At 43.9% G+C, this 21,172-nt stretch overlaps 1 protein-coding gene across 4 annotated transcripts; it reads left to right on the top strand.

Annotated features, from left to right (window-relative positions):
- Positions 1–975: 975 nt before the first annotated feature.
- Positions 976–20,197, top strand: HNRNPF (heterogeneous nuclear ribonucleoprotein F). Of its 4 annotated transcripts, XM_031460910.2 has the most exons (4): positions 11,699–11,847; positions 12,671–12,805; positions 14,384–14,443; positions 18,260–20,197. In XM_031460910.2, the coding sequence occupies exon 4, from the start codon at positions 18,311–18,313 to the stop codon at positions 19,553–19,555; it is 1,245 nt and encodes a 414-aa protein (XP_031316770.1). In that variant the 5' UTR covers positions 11,699–11,847; positions 12,671–12,805; positions 14,384–14,443; positions 18,260–18,310; the 3' UTR covers positions 19,556–20,197. The 4 variants fall into 4 exon arrangements, with proteins under 4 accessions (XP_031316772.1, XP_031316773.1, XP_031316770.1 ...); XM_031460912.2 differs by lacking the exons at positions 11,699–11,847; positions 12,671–12,805 and adding an exon at positions 976–1,068; XM_031460913.2 differs by lacking the exons at positions 11,699–11,847; positions 12,671–12,805 and adding an exon at positions 2,088–2,208.
- Positions 20,198–21,172: the final 975 nt, after the last annotated feature.

Below are 21,172 nucleotides of genomic sequence, written 5' to 3'. Positions count from 1 at the left end.
GACCTGCTTTCACAGTCTCTAAATTCTGAAGCATCATTACTATTGGCATAATTTTAATATTTGCCTCAGGTACTTGCATTTTCCCTCAAGAAACAGACTTTTCTACAGTACCAGCTGTGTTGTCATTAGGCTTCTTAGGAATACCTATCTGATTTTTGTAGGACCTGTTTTCTGTAATTATACCTCAGATTAATTTTATGGTACATTTTCACCTCCCCTGACAGCTTCAGCTTTTTACTCTTCCCATTTTCGTCTTTCCTGGAATCAGCTTCTTTTGAGAAACCGTGTTCTTTCCTTTACTAGAGTCGGCCATTCCTAATCTATCCCTATTCCAAGTACTCCCTTAACTGATGATTTTAGAAGATCTTCTGCATAAACTGTGATGAGTGCCTTGATATCGTCCTCTTTATGAACCGAGTCTCTAAAAATAAAATGGTAATAATTACTAATCCCAGAACACATAAAAAACCCCAGCTCCACTGCCTCAGGCAGGGTAACCATTTCCATCCAGCCTGTCGACTTAGGTGCTCACTGACTGAAAACTCTACATTCCCCCTGAGTCATCTGGGTCACCTTCGGAGGCACCGGGGCTTCTCAGCCTAAGGGATAATCACGTGAGCAACCTCAGTCAACCTACTAATTCTTCCCTAAACCCTGCCGCAGAAGCCGCCTTTGTCTCCGGTATTCTCGGTTCCCTCTTTCTCCTCGGCAGGAAAAGACTCTCATTTTCTTCTGTCACGCTGGTCCTCAATCCAGGCACCCTTTGGGCTCACTGGGAAACTCTCGGAGTCAGTATCTTTAGAAGCTCAGGAGCGCTCAGCGACCTACGTCCCTCTCCTGAGCAAGGTCCAGCCGCTCCTCTCCCCGCACCACCCAAGCTCTGCAGGCCTCGGCCCCGCCCCAAGTCTGGCCGACCAATCGCTGGCTCTGCTCCGGGTGCGTCACAATGGCGCCCTCGCGGCTCCACCCCCGGAAGTTCGCCACGGGGACTCCACCCCGTCGTGGTCTTTGCGTCCTTCCGGCTCGGTCTTGGAAGTGGGACTGCTCCGCGTCTTACTGGAGAGAAAGGTGGGGTTCTGCAGGGGAACCGGCCCGCATTCACGGCGGCAGCCGGAAGCGGGGCGGGAGCGTGGGCTTCTCAGGCTGGTGTTCCTGGGTGGTTTGGCGCAAGGCCGGAGGGCGGGGGGGGGGCAGGGCACGTCGAGGGTAGAAGGGCTTCCGGAAGCTCCGCGTGCGCAAGACGCGCGGGAGTTGTGGACTCAGGCCCGCTGCGCGCCTGACCCCGCCCCCCGGGAGCCCCGCCCAGGGCGCGCTGCCAGGGGTTTCCATGGTGACGGTAAACAAGCCTCAACTGCCTCAGCTACAACTGCCAAGTCCCCCGCGTTCCACCCTCCTTTAGGTGCTCAGAGGGACGACAGAGGTGCCAAATGTGAATAAGGGCGGGAGTGTGCAGACTCGAAGCCCGAGGTGAGGGGTGGGACGGGCAGCGTGTCCCGAGTCCCGCACCCGCTAACCAACTGGGGACTGCGGTCCGTGGGGGTGAGGACTGAGGAGCTGAGATTTGGGATAGGGAGAGGAGAGGTCTGCAGTCAAGGGCCGCACACACGGAGACCGACCGGGGACGGAGGGGCTGAGATTTGAGTAGGGGGTGGGGAGGTCAGGGAAGTGCGGTCTGGGGTGAAGTGCCACACACCTGGGGTCCAACACGGGACTGGGCTCACTGAGGGGAAGGGTTTGCGGGACTTGAGATTTAGGGTCGGGGGAGGTGGGGTCTAAGGTCACGGGCCGCACACCCGGAGACCGGGGAATTGAGATTTGGACTTCGGGGAGGTGGGCCTGAGGTGAAGGGCCTTACAATCCGAGACTGGACCGGGAGCTGAGATTTGGGGTTTGGGGAGGCAGGGCCCGAAGCGAGGAAGGGAAGGAGAGCCTCACGCGGACTTCAGGGGGAGCAGAGCCCGAGCGCCCCTGCCAGGCGTAGAGTGAGGGCAACGAGCGACGGTCGGAGAAGGGGCTCATTTAAAAATGAAAGCAGTACTTTCACGTGGCTGGAGGCGTCCGACAGTTGCGCAAGACTGGTTTGAACTGACTCCTCCCCCCTCCCACGTTCCCGCCGAACCTCCGCTTTCCGTCTTTGCGGCCTTTTTTCCCCTCTCCGTGCTGCGTGTGTGCCCTGAACCTGTCTGCGTTTGACTCCCGCTCTCAGAGGTATCGTGTCGGCATTTTGGTTAAAACTCGGGTTCTCGTCTTTACCTGCTGTGAGCAGGCTTCTGAGCGAACTTAACCGGCCATTTCTTTTTCCTTGCCCTGTACTTCTTTGATCTTTGAATGTATCTTTGCTGACTACCGACTGAGCCCGAGAAACTTCTGGACGCTGCCGGCGCTCGCGCGGCGCCCTCTGCCTCCCGGGTTCCCTCGTGGTTCACTGACGGTGGCGCCGGGCGGCCTGGGTGACGCTGCGCGAGCCGCGGGGACCCGACCGGCCCCGGTCCCGAGACCCTGGTCTTACGGAAACGGTTGGGGGCCGCAGGCTCCTCCCGGTTAATCTGTACTTAAAGGGGCTCTCAGAGGACCCCCACAGGTTCCCGCCAGACAACCCCCAGGCCCCGGGGAGCCTCCCCTTCCCCGGGCATCTGCGTCCCCCAAGACGCCCTTCGCGGCAGTTTCCTTCCCTTTGGGGGTCGGAGACGCACCAACGTGCTTTACAACTGTTTTTGAGACTCCGGCGGCTCCTGCCTGTCGCTGCGGGTGAGGGGCCCGCGAGCGGCTGTGCTGGGGGGTGGGGGGGGCTTGTGGTCGCGGCCGCTTCCCGGAACCGCCAGGGTTGGGGTAGGGTGGCGGAGGGGAGTAGCCCCCCCCCCCGACCCCAGAGGTTGGCGGCCGTTCTCGGATGTTCGGACCCTGGTAGAGCAGGGACAGTTGAAGGCAGCAAATAATCTCTTAGTTAAAAACATCATCGAAACTACCGACCTCATTGTTACTTTTAGTCACGTCTTTAAAAGTTAACTATGTTTCTGAATTTCTGTTAGGAATGAAAATACCTTGGGTTCTCTGGTTAGACAAAAAATGTATTGGGATCTGTCAGTGAAAAGTGGTGTTTTCAGTGCTAACTTCTAGACATCTTCATTTTAAAATAAGTAGTTTTGCTTTTAATGAACATTGGGAGAGATTGCTTTATTACTGGTGTTAAGCAAGGCCATCCTTTGCGTTGGGGATCCTGTATGCATTTCTGTTCATTGATTAGGTATATTTTTATGTTACGGTCTTTTTTTATTTTTAGGTTTTTTAAATTTTAGAAACATTCTTTTTGTACTATTTGCTTTTTGTTACCTTTTTTAAACTGGCATGTGACTGGTTTTCACTTAAGAGTATTGTTACTAAAGCTCCCTTTAAAAAATAACTCAAATAAAAACGTGAATTGATTTAAGGGAAAGGAGTGATTAAATAGGAAGAGAGTTCATTCTTGGATAAAGCCAAAACTGAGGGAGAGTGGAGACATAGGAATGTCGGTTGGAGTAGGTGCCTGGAGGGCCTACAGAAATGGGAGGGGCCTCTTTCCACTGTGGTGACTTACCCACCAACCTCCCCTGTCGCATCTGCGCTCTGTCTCTCAGACTCTGTAGAATCCCATTAATTGGCCCTTACTGGATCCAGACACAGAGCTAGGTGTTTACTACATTTTCTAATCACATGCTCATGACCAGCCTATAAGGAGGCATTACTGTTAGCATAATATAGATGTGTCCTTAGGGATAAAGCTGGGACTGGGACTCGGGTCTGTCTGACAGGGACAGTGTTCTGCCAGGGCCCCTACCCCTACTTAGTTGCCCTGAACAAGGGTTCTTGTAGAAGATGAAAGGCTGGGCAGAGGGAGAACCAGGCTCATCTAAGACCAGCCTGGCTTATTTTACAGCAAATCCCAGACTTAGTAAGATTTTTATCCACAATTATTTGTATTTCTAAGGATTTAAAAAAATAACCACAATACCATTATCAGACCTAAAAGAATTTGTAATTCCTTGATACCAAATTTCCAGTGTTCAAATGAACCTGATTGTGTAATGAATGTTTTTATATAGCTGGTTGGTTTGATTTGGGATCCAAGCAAGGTCATTATATATTTGGTAGATACATTGCTCTTAAGTTGTAAGACAGAGCAACCAACACTGTCCAATAGAAATAATGCAAGCCACATAGTAATTTTGCATTTTCTAATAAAAAGAAACAGATGTGATTCACTTTAAGAATTTAGCTTAACATCGTATATATCTAAAATAGATCCAACATATTTCATTATGTAATACAATTTTTTAAATTATATTTTTCGTGCTTTTTTTTTTTTTCAAACTAAGCTTTTAAAATCCAGTGTGTACTTATTTTATAGCACATCTCAATTTGTACCACCTACCTTTCAGGTGTAACAATAGGCTTTATTGTGATGATCTAACGTTTCTCTATGCTTAAGATCTTCGTTTGTGCAAATCAGGTTCTGTCATATAGAATTCCTTCCCCACAGGATTTTTCTGAGCGCATTCCTGTGGTGGTGTTTGAATCTCTGTCCTATGCATTTCCTGTAAAATGGTAGTTACCTCTTAAGGCTGTTCTGATTCCGTTGAGATTCTTTGGGGAAACACTGCCGTGGAGGTGCTGTATGCTCCTGCCAGAGGCACATACTGGTTGGTGTTCTGCCTTTGTGATGTTAGCAGCCATTGATGGTTGTTCTCTAGATCCATTGTTTTGTTAATTAAGTTTCCAAATCAGTTATATTTTAATTAAATATTCCTTCTCATTTATTAGCAGGAGTACTTTATAGAGAGGAAATCTTCTTAATCATTTGATTACTCTCTGGTGTACTTTATAAAAGACAGTTTAAGTTTTTGATTCCTTCCTCGTATTTATAAATATCTAGTGTAATGAATTGAATCCCTAGCATGTGCCAGAGATAGTAATTTTTCTGGTATCATAAGTTGTGGGTTTTTACATATAGGATGTGCTTAAATCTATTGCAGCTTTTATTCTCTTTGATGCTCAAATTATCCAATTTTTGGCCAGTGGGAGCCCTTCAAATTGGTTCCTGACTTTCTTGATACAACCTCAGTGGTCTTTGGTTTTCTTGGTTTAAGGTATAACACTCCACCAAAGCTTATTCAACTGGACCTCTAGTGATGGACAATTGGGCTGTTCTAGTCTTTCCCTATTAGAACTAGTGCTGCAATGAATAGCCTTCACAAGTGTCTTTTCCCTTTTTGGCCATGGGGGTTGAACTTAGTGTTTACACAAATAGTATCTGAGAGTCTGCTTATCAACAACCTCAGCAAGTGAGTTTGTTATCCAACTTCGGTATTTTTGCCAATGTGATGGGTATTTTAAATGTTATTTCATTTAAAATTTTAATTTATCTTACATGGGTGAAGTTGAGCATCTTTTCGTGTTTAAGGGCATTTCTTTTTCCATCATCTGTCTGTAACTCTAGCCCAATTTTCCTTCTTGGATTGTTTGACTTCCTTTTTTTCTTTTTAGAAGCTCTTTAATATATTAAGGATATTAACACCTTGGGAAAATAAATTGCAAGTATCTTTTTTTTTTATCATTGGTATTTTTGCTTAGCTTACAGTGTTTTTAGCCATGCATGAGGTTTGGGTTGTTTTGTGTATGTGTGTATTTTCCTATATAATGATTGGGTTTTGTTGTTTGTTATTTTTAATATAATGGGTTTTGAGTCATGGTCAGGAAAGTTTTTCCCTACTTCCAATATATAGTGTAATTCATCTTTTTTTTTTTAATCTTTTGTTATTTAGGATATTAGCATTTCTTAAAGAACATGAAAAATGCTTAGCTAACTCATATTTTACCTTCATTAATATGTCAGTGTGACAGTTCAGTGATTGACTTTGAAATGATGAACTATAACTGCATTCCTGGAATAAACCCAACTTGGTCATGATGTGTTAAATAGCTTTGTGTATTTCGGATTTGGTTGGCGAATGTTTATTTAGGGTTTTTTCATATGAGTTCATGAGTGAAATTAGCCTGTGAAACTTGATAAACTAATCATGAAACTCTTGGAAAATCAATTCCAAGTTTATTGTAGATCAGTATGTTAAAAATGTAGATGAAAACAACAACTTCAGAAGGTTAAAAAAATATCCATATGGCCTTGGACTAGGAAAAAGATCTCTTAAACAGGACACAAAAAGCGGTAATCATTTAAGGGGGGGAAATGACAAGAATGAAAAAAAAATCTAAACTATAGGTTTCCCTGATAGTATGACTTTCATAATAAATATTACAAATTCCTATCACAGTCTTTCCTTATAAGTCTATTTATGTTGCAAAAATGGTCCATCATTGTCATCTCCATTCTTCATCTTCCCTTAATTGAGGTCTCTGTTCTGCTTTACATGATTATTTGGTTAGATTAGTGCTGTCCAGTAGAATTATGATATGAATTTTTTTTTAATTTTTAAATAATAAGATTCACATACCATACAGTTCGCCCCTTTAAAGGGTACAGTTCAGAGGGATTTTGAGGGGGGGCAGTTGGGGAGGTTAGTATATTCACGAAGTTGTAAAAACCCATCACCACTATCTAATTCCAGAACATATTCTTACGTTGAAACACCCTTAAGCATTCTTGGGATAAATCCCACTTGGTCATGGTGCATAATCCTTTTTATAGGTTGCTGGTTTCAGTTTGTTAGTATTTTGTTGAGGAATTTTGCATCTATGCTCATAGGGGTTGTTTTGTGATATCTGTCTGGTTTTGATATCTACAGGTGTATTAGCTTGTACAGCTGCCATAACAAAGTCCTGAAGTCTGGGTAGCTTAAACCACAGAAGTGTGTTGTTTCACAGTTCTGGAGGCTATAAGTCCTGTATTAAGGTGTCTATGGTTCTCTCTGCTTATCTGTGTCCAAATTTCCCCTCATAAGTACACTAGTGATATTGGAATATGGCCCATCGTAATTATATCATTTTAAACTTAATTACATCTGTAAAGACTATATCCAAATCTGGTCACATTCTGAGGTACCTGGGGGGTTGAGACTTCAGTATATGAATTTTGGGGACACTGTACTGGCTTTGTAAAGTAAGTTGGGAAATGCTTTAATATTTTAATTTAGTATATTTTAATGAGTTCAGTACATCCAAAATATCATTTCAACATATAATCAATACGTTAAAATTGAGAGATTTTATGTTCTTTTATAATCTTTGAAATTCATTTTATAGGTACTAAATTTTATACTTGGCACATCTCGATTTGTGCTTGCCACATTTCACATGCTTAGCAGCCCCATGTGGCTAGTGGCTACCATATTTTTATCCTTTGTACCTAACTTGTTCTTTTTCCAAAGCAATTTTTCTCTGTACTTTAAATTTAGGAGTTTTACTAACATATGCTTGCCTGGGTTGTGTGTTTTTGAAGTATCTGTTGGGAATTACACAACCGAGTTTATCTTAAGCCAGGAAAGTTTTCTTCCATTCTTGATGTGTTCTCTTTTGCCTCCATTTTGTGTTTTTCTCTTGGAAATCCTATCATTCACATGCCATTTCTCCTGTCTTATGTAATTATCTTAGTTCTCTGAAGTTCATATCATTTTCCCCTTACTGTTTTTTAAATTTTCTTCTGTTTGGGCTGTTTAGAACACTTGGTTTTCCAAGCCACTATCCTTTCTTTCAATTCATTACTAACTTTATAAAAACTCAGTTTTTAGCACTGGAAAGTTCTTTATTCTGTAACTGAGTATCTGAAAGTGCTTGTTATTTTTCCTGTTAAAATAGTTTTGTGTAGTACTTTTTCCTCTTATTTAGTTACTTATTGAAGTCTTTGATTCACAGTGTGGTTAGTTTCAGGTGTGTGTGTGCACATCTTGTTCCCTGAAAACTGCTCTTCTAACCTGCTGTGTGATTTGTGGTATCCTAGTGCTGGAGCACATGGTCATGTTCCTTTCCCCCTCTTGGCTCTCTGTTCTCCACTCCCCAGGGCAGTGTGCTGTGGTCCCCTGAGCAGGGAGTTAGTTACAGCAGTCTCCACTCTTGCGGCAGCTGCATGGTGACACTAGGTGTCAGCTCTCCACTGAGTCCCAGGAGGAAGCTCTAGGCCTCAAGAGGGGGCTGCGGGCATGTGCTGCAAAGGTCTCCCTAGAGACCATGAGTGTAACCCACGGGCCTCTTGAGGCCTTCTGCTCATTCACAGGACAGTTGGTAGAGCTGGTGGTTGGGAGCTATTTTAGCGATTGTATTTTCTTTATCAAAATCCCTCCTTTCCCTCCCCCTACTCCCAACCTCCATTTCTTAGCTAAGCTAGAATCATATTTCCTACTATGAGGTGAGCCCTACCAGTTAATATGATGACGAAGTAGTTCCCTCTGTTGAGAACAGATTTTATCTTTAGCAGTGGAAGTCTAATAGCAGTGTTTCTTTTTATGAACACCCCACCTGATTTTTTTTTTCCTGTTATGTCTTTAGATCTTGATTCTTCAGTCACCTGCAAAATGCAATCAATAATATCATAGATCAATGGTTGCCTGTGCTATGTTGGCTAAAAATTTGTCCTTTGTGTCAATTTCAACACAGGCATTATAGTTAGAATTTACCTACACTACCTATAATTTACATTACACTATTTTTGCTTTTTAGTTAAGACAGCTTTTGAGAAATGAACACTGAGGAAAACAGTGTAGTCTTACCATGAGACAGCTACAGAAAAATAAAGAGCCTAAGAGTTAAAAGATAATGGAAGATAGCTTTCCTGTTGCTTACAGATTATGACATATCTTCTTTGTTACTATTACTACATTTTTATCCATCACTTAAAATGTTGATGTATTTAACCATCCATCTGTAGTTTCTCTCTTTAATAGACCTTAGGAAGCTTTATGTATTGAACTTGGCATGTTGTGCAAATTGGGTCAGTTCTCACACTTCAGCTGCATGACCCCTTGAAAATTTCGGTACAGCTCTGGGGGAGGTGGGGTACACTTTTGAAAAAGCTGATCAAGACTTGCATCCTATTCTGAGTTGAGTCCCTGAGAGCAAAAAAGTGTTTTAAGAACCACTCAGTTGGGACTTTATAAAACTACTGGTTTCAAAGAGACTGGAGTTTTCTAATGGAATTTCCAGTATAACAGTAAAACACCTGTAAACAAATAGGGGTCTGGTCTCTGCTCATATACTGTCCTATGACAGGGAATTGCTTCTTCTCCAGACCTGTTGGTGCTCGGCAAGTGGAAAACTGATATAAGCAGCAGATATGGTATCTAAACTTCCCTTTTGAATTTAATAGAAAAAGATTCACCACAAAATAAAAGTATTTTTAAAGCAGCCAACACCAACATAACCTGACAAAGGGCTACATTTAAAAATAATTTGAACAAGTATCCAGGGGGAAATAAATAGGTAATGTACAAAGGAGAAAAAAAGAATAATATGGTCTTCTAAATACTACTTTTAAACCATAGCTTTTTACCAGGCGGAAAAAAGGTTTTAACATTCTAGCCCCGCTCATGCTTCTGGTCTGTTTAAATGTCTCTTCCTCAGAATCCCATTTTCTAATTTTGGGTTATTTCAGGATTTGTCATCATGTTTATTTGTTCCTCTCTTTATTGATTTCCTAGTCCACTGTTCTGTGGACTTAGCAAAGGACCTGGATCTTGTCAGTGCACAGTATTTCTGGGTTAATGAATGACTCTCCAAGTTGGGTAAATTTTATCTACAGCACATCATTCAAATCCTTTCATGTGCTTCAATTTCTACCACAGTATTTCTGTTGCAGAGTACCATCAGTTCTTCCTAAACTTCTCATTTCTTCCCATCTCATCTCCATGCATCTGTTTCCACCATTCATTTTCCAAAGAGCAGCTAGACTGTTCTGGTGAAAAGCAAAACTCAAATTACACCACATCCCATTTTGAAACAGTTAAGTGACTTCCCATTGGCCTTGGAATAAAGTCCAAAATACTGAACCAGTCCTTCAGGGCTTTGGAGGTTCTTATTCTGCTTCCCTCCCTTGTTGATCTCAGCCCTGGCTGCTTTCTGTGTTTTCAGGTGCTTTTCTGTCTCAGCATAACGTTCCCCGGTGTCTTCTGTACATGTTGTTCCTCACCAGGTGGGAACCCTATCATGACTGATCGATTATTAACACTTACCTAGCCATTGTCACCAGCCAGTTAAGTCAAAGAGGCATATGTAAAAATACTTAACTGCAGTGAATATATTTAAATAAAATAAGTGAGAAAATGTATGCCAGTTATATAAATTACCCAGAATATATTTCGAAGAGGATTTTAAAAAGTAAAATGCTTATGAAGCAGTCAAGGTACTCATTTCTGTAGAGATAGTCTTTCCAGAAATAAGCCAATTTTGTGGCTTAATTTTCCTTCACGTTATTGTTTCATTTTTCTTGAATGTATGAGTTTTTAGTGTCTGTTTTTCACTTTCCATGGGATGGCTGGATTTTGATTCCTGTCATCCAGGTTCAGCAATCACCAGTCATGGACAGTTTTTCTCTACATCTCCCACCTACTTCTTACTCACAGATAATTTTGAAGCACATTCCAGCCATCACACCATTTCACCCACAGATATTTCAAAATGTATCTCTAAAAATTAATTCCTTTATTTTTAAACATAACTAAATTTTATCATATCTAATGTTAAGTAAATATAATACTTTACTATCAAAATTCTAATCAGTGTTCATTTATCTCCTTGTCTTATAAATGTGTACCACTTTGAATCAAGATCTGAATATGTCCCATGCATTGTGAATCCTTGATAATTCTCTTAATTTTATTCAGTAAGTGCTCCCTTGGAGCTATTTTGTCGGAGTGGCTGTTGTCCTTTTAAGAGTTTCCCACAGTCTGACTTTGCAGACCGCATCATCATATTCTCACCTAGTACCATTCCTTTTTTCTGTAAATTCTGTAGTTTTATTTTTAGTAAATAGATTAAGACTTTTTTCTTTTAAAAATATTTTTATTCTTAAAAGGGTTAAACATACACAGAAGTAGAGACAAAAGTATGATGAAACTCCATGTACCCATCCCCCAGCTTCAGTAATTACTAAATCCTGGTCCATGTTTCATCTGCTATCCGACTCCCTCAACTCAGATTTAGAAAGATTCTAGACATCAGATGTTTCTTTAATGACTTAAAAGAATCATAGCGGCATAGTTGCAAGTAAAATTTTATAACTTCTTAATGTAAATTCAGTCACTGCTAACATTACTCCAGTTGCCTTGTAATTGTTTTCCAGTTCATTTGAATTAGAATTCAAAGGTTCATAATGTGTAATTGCTTGTTAGGTATAAAGTTTAAGAATTGCATGTTTTAAAATTAGTCTTTTTAGAATTGTGCAAAATACTTACATGGCTCTGCCCAAATGTACAAAACAAGGTATACAAAGAGGTTGTTTTCCACCTTTCGTCCATTAGTTTCCATTCTGAATTCTTCTTGTTTTCAGAGATTTTTTTTTCTTTTTTTTTTAATTTTACGGTGGCTCCTTCCACGTAAGTGGTGCCCGTCCACCCCTCCCCTCTGCCCGTACTCTGGACTTTTCTCCACCCTGGCACCTCTCCTGAGAGCTCACGCAGACCCGTCTTCCTCGTTGCTTTTCTTTCCTCCTCCTCCCACTTCCTCCCTTGGCCGACCGCGCGGGCCGCGGGCCGCACCTGCAGGACGCGTTTCCATTGGTGACATCTTGGCGGGCCCGTCGGTGGCACTTCCTCCTTTACACCCCGTGACCCACGTCCGGCTCGCCGCCCTCCTAGTCACGCGGCCTCTGCCTCCGGGACGCAGCCCCGCGCGCCGGCCTTCCGGACTCCAGGCCTCGGACCCGTCGTGGTGAGCCGCCGCGAGCGGACGACCCCCGTCTGCGCCCCCAGACCCCCGCGGTTCCCGGGAACTTTTCCCCGCCTCCTCCCCCAACAGCCGCTCCTACCTCAGGAACTCTTTCTTCCCCCTTCCTGCCCCACGAGCTCCCCCCGCTCCCTGCTGCCCCAGGAAGTCCCCCGACCCGACCCGGGAGCTCCGCCCCCAGCCCGGGGAGCCCCCCGCCCCACCACCCCGGGTCCCGGGAACTCTTTCCTGGCCGCCCCACGAAGCCCCTGACTCCGGAGCCCCGCCCCCTCCCCCCGCGGCGCCGGGAAACCTGGCCCGAGAACTCTTGCCCACCTAACCCCCAACACTTGCCGCCACACTCCCCGGCGTGAAAACTCTTGTTCCCGCAGCCCTAGTAAGCCCCCCTCCGCCCGCCCCGCGACCCCCCCCCCCCCCACCGGGCCCGGTGAGCCTTCGCCTCGTGACCTTCCCCTCCCCCCACCTCGCGAGGCCCGGGAAGCCTCTTCCCCCTCCCCCACCCGTAGCTCGCCCCGCCCCGGAAGCTCCCGCTGACCCCGCCCAGGCCCGGGGATGGGGCTCCCTGGCGTCGGGCCTTCCTGTAGGGCTAGCTGGGCGGGTTCGAGGCTTTCGTATCCCCGGGTGGAGGCCGAGCGAGCCGCTTCATCTTGCCAGGCGGCCCAGCCAGAAGCTTGGCGTCCGGGCGCGATACCGCTTCCCGCCGAATCGCTCAGACTCGCCCCTGGCGGCCCGCGGCCGCGAGCTTCAAACCGCACTTTCAGCTCTCGAACGAGGCGTTTGCCCACAGCCAGTTGAGTTTCAATTTCAGGTTAATAACAAAAGGAGATGCACCTGGCTTTTGCCCGGAATCGTCTGCGTTTTTAAGCGTCGAGTGGAATTGGGGGTCCTTTCGCTGTAAACCACGCTTGCTTGATGAAAGTAGAAAACGGTCCTGCTTTCAGCGGTAAGTCTCAGGGCAAGAGTCAACCGCGTAATCCTGAGGCGGCGTCTCCCGCGCGGTCTATGATTTAAGAGTAGAACTTTCTGAGCAAGACACCCAGGACAATCTGGCTTGTGCGTGCTGCCGGTTGTAGGTTACAGTTCGTTTACAAGTGAGGACGGAAATGCTTTTCAGGCCTTCCTGGAACACAAATAAAGGAGGGTGAAGCCAGGTCCCGCCGAGTTCCCGTCCCTGAACAAGAAGGTGGGGGTGCAGTTTAGACCGCCCTGTGTACTCCGTTGATAAACCTAGTCAGTCGCGCGCTGGAGGCGCACCCTGTTTATCTTGATTGGTCTACCTCGATCCGAACTAAATCTTGTCTAACCAGTATAGTAGAGTGAGGAACAGCGCGTTCTGGAGAGCTTCCCAGGAGTCCAGGAAACTTGTTGAAAATGCAGAATCTGGGCCCCAGCCCAGATCTATTGTTTTAAAATCTGCATTTTAATAAGATTCTTGGGTGGTCCGTTTGTGCACTTCCATTATAGTCCAGTCGTTGGGGTGAGTTGTGCAAAATTAAAATCTTTGGTTGCTTCCCTTTCTGTACGTACAGTTGAATCAATCTCCAGGTGCAGGATCCAAGAGCAGTATTTTGTAACACTCCTCCGGCGATTACAGGGTGCAGGCGTGGAGAGGGTGGGGGACCAGTGTTCTACAGCGTTTCAAATGTGTGCGCGCCACGGTTCAGTCTTGTGGAAATCGGCTTCGGTGCTTCAGGCCGCCCTGGGTGTGCATGTCCTAATAATTAGATCGCTAGTAAGCATGGCAGATAACTAAGACAGCGGGCTTAGAGAAATTAACTTGAGTTTCTCAATTCTGTGTTTCTAAAACTAAGAATGTACCTTATTTATCAGAGTATCTCCTGGGCTTAAGCACATATCCTAGTCTTTTGGGACGTCTTTGTCCTGTGGCTGTATGTTATGGTAGTGATTTTCCTGTTAAAGCATTATTTCTTTCTCTCCTTCCCATTCCTCCTCAGTTAATTAAAAGATCAGTGTTAGAAATACAAGTCACAAGAAATGAAGTTGTCAAATAAAACTAGGAAAGAAAGGTCTTTTGAGTATCTCCACCCAATCCTATAGGGATACTTGTGAATTGTAAATTCTGTTAGATCAGTTTCTAGCAAATAACCTTTCCCTGGAGCCCATTCCAGTGAAAATCTGGCCCCGTCTCCCCCGTGTCCCGTGCTGGTCTGCGCGGCTTTCCCCGCCCTTGGCTTCTTGGGACCCCTCCGACCTTGCCCAGGCCCCACCCTGACGGTGCCCCTCCCGCCCTGGATATCGAAGTATCTAAATTTCCTTACCTTGTATAGAACTCCGGTACTGAGAAAATCTCTCAAGGCAAGTGGGAGTGGCTGTTACTCTCTGCATTACCCTATGAAAAGGGTAAACCTTTTAGAAACGAGGGTGTGGCAGGTGTGTACTTTAATTTGAGGCAGCTGCGTGGTTCCGAGAAGCCCATCCCAGCCGGGGGACTGCTGCCTCTGTAGTCACTCTGGGAATGCTGGGGCACTGAGGCAAAATTAACGTTCTCTCTCTTTTTTAGGATAATTCGTTGCCTACCTGGAGTGTCTCTGACTGTGGGCATCTCTCACTGTTCTCTAAGGTGAGCTGTTTTTTTTTTTTTAAGTAATTTCTTTATAATTGATTTTATTGATGCAGAAAGTTTTCTTGAGTGTGAAGTAAAAACGTTTTTTCACTAGCTTTAAATCCAACTTGAGCCCCAGTGCTCTTAATTTCTGAGTTTTAGTTCATGTCCTAAGTAATGTAAGTCTGCGAAGAATCCAAATGTAGAGAATTCTGGGGGCAGAAGTGAGGGTATTTATTGCCTTATGTGCAATTAATGTACAGATACTTGTTTTGGAAAAGTGCTCTTCATCTTGCATTCAGAGAAGAAACCACTTTATTTTTGAAACATTTTCTGGAACAAAGAAACATTTATACTTTCTGTTCTGTATTGGGCATTTTAAGTAATTCTTACACGAAATATCTGTTCTTTTACACACTTATTGCTTGTCTTTTTTAATCTAGCTGTGCTGCCATATTCTAGAGGGTGATGTTGGCCCCACATGGCCATCAGTTAATCTCTTGCTAATCTTAGGGCTGCTGTGCTGGGGGTGGGACCACGATGACCTACAGAAGAGATAAGTCTTTTCCTGCTATGCTCTCAAGGCATTTTTGAAGATTTCTAAACAAATCACAGCAAGAATGCTCAGGGAGTATAGAAGCATAAGACTTAATTTATGGAAGGGGAAGGTCTTGTGGGAAAGGTGGTGTGTTTGAGCTGAGATCCTAAGGATTAGTAGGATTTAACTAGACAGAAGATTGAGTGGAGTCTGGAGAGAGAATAACCACGTGTGTTAAATTCTAGGGAGCAGACAGCCTGGCACATTCCAGGCACAGAGAAATACAGGAATAGAGATTTCTTTTTAATAGAAGTGATACGAGCTTAGTGTGTTGCAGGCCACAGTTGCAAGGCTTGAGCACCCTCTTAGGCTTGTGGTTTGTATTCCAACCGGTGGGAAGCGACTGAGGTCTTAGAACAGGAGAGTGAAAAAGTCACTTTAAAAGAACATGTGTGCTTAGCATGCATGAGGTCCTGGGTTCAATCCCCAATACCTCCTCTAAAAAATAAATACAAATAAATAAACCAAATTGCCTCCCTCTGCCAAAATAAAACGTAAAATAGTAAGGAAAAAAGAACGTGAGAGGGGTGAGGGGCATAGCTCAGTGGGAGAATGTGTACCTAGCATATATAAGGTCTTGGGGATTGAACTGGGTTCGAAAAAATTTTTTAAACAACTAAACCAAACCCCACCACCACCACCACCACCACCACCACCACCACCAAAAAAAAACTGGTGCGAGCTGCAGATAGGGCTTCAGGAAGTGCCAACTTTATGCTTGGAAAAGTTTGAGGATCAGATGTGAATATGCTGGAATGGGCTGTTGGTACTGAAAGTAAGACATAGAAAGGGATCTGAGGACAATGCAGGGGAAAACATGATTTCAGGTCATGAAGGAATGGTGGAGTTCATACTCTACCGAGCAGCCAAGCAGCGTGCTAGGGACAGGGAGGAGCTGTGAGAAACCTTTATTTACATGTTGGAGTCAGAAGAGTTACTGAACAGAATTTGGGCATGAAATTAGGAAAAGGATTAGGGTGGAGAATGGGTTCACTGCAAAGAGATGATGAACTCATTGGATTTAAGGGCCTGAAAGAAGTAGTCAGGGCTTTCTTCAGTTTCATTCTGGAGCCTCTGGATGACAGGTAAGGCTATTTATGCTGCAACCAGGGTGCTATAGAAGAGTTTCAGAGAGAAAATGGCTACATTCATTTCTGGTGCATAGATGGAACTCAGCCTATGACTGAGAACTTGCGTATCCTGAGCTCAGAGCTGGCCCTGAAGATCTAGGGATCAGGTGAGGCTGCCTCCAAAAAGGCCAGTGATTGCCTATAGTTGAATGATGAGGAAAGGCTCAAAGAGACAGTGTCTAAGGAAGTAAGAGAAAAGCCAGGAACCAAGAGGAGATTTTCAGAGGATGGTCAAGTTCTGCCGTAGGAACAAATTAGATGGTGATAAGAAAATGTTTCTTGCCTGGGAGATCCTTGGCAGAGTGAGATCATGCCCTTTTTAATGGTGCGGGGTAGAGATGACAGGCCTTTTTCGATTTTACTGAAAGGGAAAGCCAATCAGCAATCCGCTGGAGGGAAAGTTGGTATTAGGGAAAGTGTAAGGGGATTGGTTAGAAGTGATAGTCTCCTTAATTGATAAGGAAAAATGGTGTTTCTCTAGAGAAGAATTTCATGGGGATGGGTGGAGTTGAGACCAGAGCAAGAGTCATGGATACTGATCTCAGCTATGAGGCGAAGCAACTCCTTGTTGATGAATTCCTAGACCTTGTTCTAATTTCCTTCAGCCGGTTTCTAGTCCTCTAAGAAGATATGATGATCAGCTGAGGGTGGGGGAAGGTTAGAACTAGTGTGGTTTACCACAGACATTTGAGGGCTTGGGGAAGTGCTAAGTACCCAGTATGAAACAGTCAGATACCTAATCTTCCTGGGCTCAATACCCCATTCCATCTGGGATGTTTTTCGGATTCATCTGAAGTAAGATTCTGCTTTTATCTGTGTGATAACCATTGTGCCCGGATTTCTTGAAAAGGCAACTCTCTTATCACTGATTTTAATGACTACATCTGTTGGCTTGATGGGCAGTGACAGTTTGATGAAACATGTAATTTCCGTATACTTAACATGTGCCCATTTTGAGTATTGATGACCAAGAATATATTTTTGGCCCCATCAATATTTTTATTGTCTCAGTTATGCATATATTGCTGTCTGCTGGCTCAACTCCTCCTCTTCCCAGTATAGCCCTTTGACATGAATTTGACTTTTTACTCTTGCAGTGAGTGGTACCAGGTGCTACGTGCACTTAGTGACACCCTGTCAGGAAGGGCACTGCTCGCGCATGCCTCTTGTACTTGGAGGTGGTCATTCCCTTCTAGTCTCAACAAAACAGCAATCTGTGTGTTATGTTTTTGAGACTGAGAAGCATATAATCTGATTTCTGTATTTGCAGCACACATAACTAATCTGATGGGCTTATCTGCTTGTTTGTATATGTCTTCAGTTTGACCTCACACTTAACTCATGTTTGAGTTAACAATTTAGGAACAAAATGATGCTTCCTTAGACTCTGGAAGTCACTGCTTCCTTGTGTCCTTGCAGCATTGTTGCTGATGTAAAGACTGATTCTGGTTCATCCCAGTATCAAAGAAAATCTTATTCTGTATTGTGATTTAAAATAGTTGTATTCATCACTTCCTTTTGCTTGTATAGTATCTTGTCACAAACAAGCATATAGGTTAAATATAAGGATTGTAGTTTAAAAATCACTCAGGAACTGTCATAAATGAATTAACACATTTCATGACAGACATCTGGAAAAAATAAAACAAGAAAATGCTCTGCCTTATACTTAGGTTCTTCTGTGTTCAAAGTACCGAGTCACATCTATCCTTTACTTTAGCGATGCAAGAAAACAGCTCATCTATTTTCCTCCAGTTCTGAGTTCTTTTAGTATTTCTGAATGTTACCTCAACTCATTCTTCTGTCTACCCTCCTAGAACTCATAGTAATTGATAATTATGATTTGTAAATTTTAGTTTATTGCCTGACTTCCAGATCACTATTAAAGAAAAACAACCCTTAATTTGTTATTTTTGAGCTATCTGTGAGTAATACGAACATTTTTGGGGAGACCTAGGGTTAAATCTGAGCTCAAACGTATTTGTATTTCTTAACATCTTTATTTAATTTCATTCATCTGTAAAAGGGGGGAAGCTATTTATTGTATATTCTTGTTGCACATATTAAATGAAAAATTATGTAAAGTAGTTTTTGCTTTCTTTGCAGCCACAAAAAGTTGCACCCAAGCTTGTTTGACGTCTGCCCTGTCAAGTGTCCATGATGTTGGGCCCCGAGGGAGGTGAAGGTTTTGTGGTCAAGCTCCGTGGCCTGCCCTGGTCCTGCTCTGTTGAGGATGTGCAGAATTTCCTCTCCACCTGCACAATTCATGATGGGGCCGCAGGCGTTCATTTTATCTACACTAGAGAGGGCAGGCAGAGTGGTGAGGCTTTTGTTGAACTTGAATCAGAAGAAGATGTAAAAATGGCCCTTAAAAAAGACAGGGAAAGCATGGGACACCGGTACATTGAGGTGTTCAAGTCCCACAGAACCGAGATGGATTGGGTGTTGAAGCACAGTGGTCCAAACAGTGCCGACACCGCCAATGATGGTTTTGTGCGGCTTCGAGGACTCCCATTTGGATGCACCAAGGAAGAAATCGTTCAGTTCTTCTCAGGGTTGGAAATCGTGCCAAACGGGATCACATTGCCTGTGGACCCTGAGGGCAAGATTACAGGGGAAGCCTTTGTGCAGTTTGCCTCCCAGGAGTTAGCTGAGAAGGCTCTAGGGAAGCACAAGGAGAGAATAGGGCACAGATATATCGAGGTGTTCAAGAGCAGTCAGGAAGAAGTCAGGTCATACTCGGATCCCCCTCTGAAGTTCATGTCGGTGCAGCGACCGGGGCCCTATGACCGCCCCGGCACAGCCAGGAGGTACATCGGCATTGTCAAACAAGCAGGCCTGGAGAGGATGAGGTCCGGAGCCTACAGTGCAGGCTATGGGGGCTACGAGGAGTACAGCGGCCTCAGCGATGGCTACGGCTTCACCACCGACCTGTTTGGAAGAGACCTCAGCTACTGTCTCTCTGGGATGTACGACCACAGGTATGGAGATGGCGAGTTCACTGTCCAGAGCACCACCGGGCACTGCGTCCACATGAGGGGGCTGCCCTACAAGGCCACGGAGAACGACATTTACAACTTCTTCTCTCCGCTCAACCCTGTGAGAGTCCATATTGAGATTGGCCCTGATGGAAGAGTGACGGGCGAAGCTGATGTTGAGTTTGCCACTCATGAAGAAGCTGTGGCGGCCATGTCCAAAGACAGGGCCAACATGCAGCACAGATACATAGAACTTTTCTTGAATTCCACAACGGGGGCCAGCAACGGGGCTTATAGCAGCCAGATGATGCAAGGCATGGGGGTGTCAACCCAGTCCACTTACAGTGGCCTTGAGAGCCAATCCGTGAGTGGCTGTTACGGGGCTGGCTACGGTGGCCAGAACAGCATGGGAGGGTATGACTAGTTTTGTAGTAGCATTTGAGTTATTTCAATCAAATTTTCACAGGCAGCCAACAAGCAGTGAAAAGCAGTTATTACTCTAGAGGAAGCTGTGGGACCCGTTTTGCACCATGAGTTTGTGAAATCTGGATTAAAAAAAATTACCTCTTCAGTGTTTTCTCATGCAAACTTTCTTCTAGCATGTGATATTGAGTAAACTAAAACTATTTTCAGCTTTTCTCAATTAATATTTTGGTAGTGTACTTCTGGAGTGATGTTATAGCTGAGTTATAAAGTAGTTTTAAGTATGTTAAATGTGGATCTTTTACATCATCGTGAACACATTGGGGAGGTGTGCTTTTCTCTCTCTCTCTCTCTCTTTTTTTTAAAACTCAAGGTGCTAGATCCCTAATTCAAAGAGGAACATTTCTCATGTTTGTTCATTCTAGTTTATTTTCATTTAAAATCTTTTAGGTTAAGTTTAAGCTTTTAAAAAGTTAGTTTTGAAAATTGAGACACATTACTAATACTGTAGGAATTGGTGAGGCCTTGACTTAAAACTTTCTTTGTACTGTGATTTCCTTTCGGGTGTATTTTGCTAAGTGAAACTTGTTAAATTTTTTTGTTAACTAAATTTTTTTCTTAAAATAAAAAGACTTTTTCACAATGACTGGCACAGACTATCTACTCACCAAATATAGCAGAATGATTGGGTGGTTCATTTTAATACTATTGTATTTCAGTGTGAATTTTAAAATTTAGCACTAATTTCCCTTGTATTAAAACAAGGCTAAATTAAAAATCATATTTAAAAATGTTCAATATGTGAGTGGAAATGGTGACTAGAAATACATACCAGGAAGTGTGAGAATAGAATGAGCATATAGTCCCAGCTTCCTGTGGCTAGCATGTCCTATTCATCAGCCATTTGTAATGCCCTGCTGTTCCCTTCCTTTATGCTGGAGTTGCATCTATTCATAGCTAGAGATCTTCGTTTTTGGGTGCTTTATACCCTGAATCATCAGCCACAATTTGTTTCAGTTTTTCTATATAAAATATGTTGGTTTGAACGCTTTTTTTCATACTTTTACCCTGGGTTAGCACTTAACAGTTACTGCAGGATACACATATTCTCAAGCTTGAGACCTGTTCCCAAATTGTTAACTAGAAATTTCTAGCAGTGGAAAGCAAGCTCCACATTTCAGGCAGCTCTGCGCATAGCACATTATCACTTACACAAATATTAAATAAAAATGTCAAGACTTTAAAATGTGAGTGAAGCTTATTAAAAAGAATTTTGCTTGATAGCTGTTAGTTTACCCAGCTTTATTTTCCCACTTGTCTTTAATAACCATACAGTGTTGTCTTTAATAACTATGCAGTGCAGCCCAGTTATCCCAATTTCATCATTTTAAGGATCTTTATCTGGTGTCTATCTGTAGGTAGACTAGAGTCTTTCTTTGGCTTTATTGGGCTTCGCCCCACTCCACCATTCTTCCCACCAGTGTTCTGCAGACTCACGTGGCTAGAGATGGGGCTGCAGCATCACCCAGGAATGCTAGAGGCAGACCTGGGGAGATAAACAGAGAAGACTGAGTAGCATGAAGGTGGATGGGTGGGGCAGAGACTGCATCTTCCCATG

Source organism: Camelus dromedarius, chromosome 8 (assembly GCF_036321535.1).
Source record: "Camelus dromedarius isolate mCamDro1 chromosome 8, mCamDro1.pat, whole genome shotgun sequence".
In the NCBI taxonomy this organism is placed as follows: Eukaryota; Metazoa; Chordata; class Mammalia; order Artiodactyla; family Camelidae; genus Camelus; species Camelus dromedarius.
Note: the sequence above shows the minus strand (reverse complement) of the source record. Positions and strands in the feature narration are given on the sequence as shown.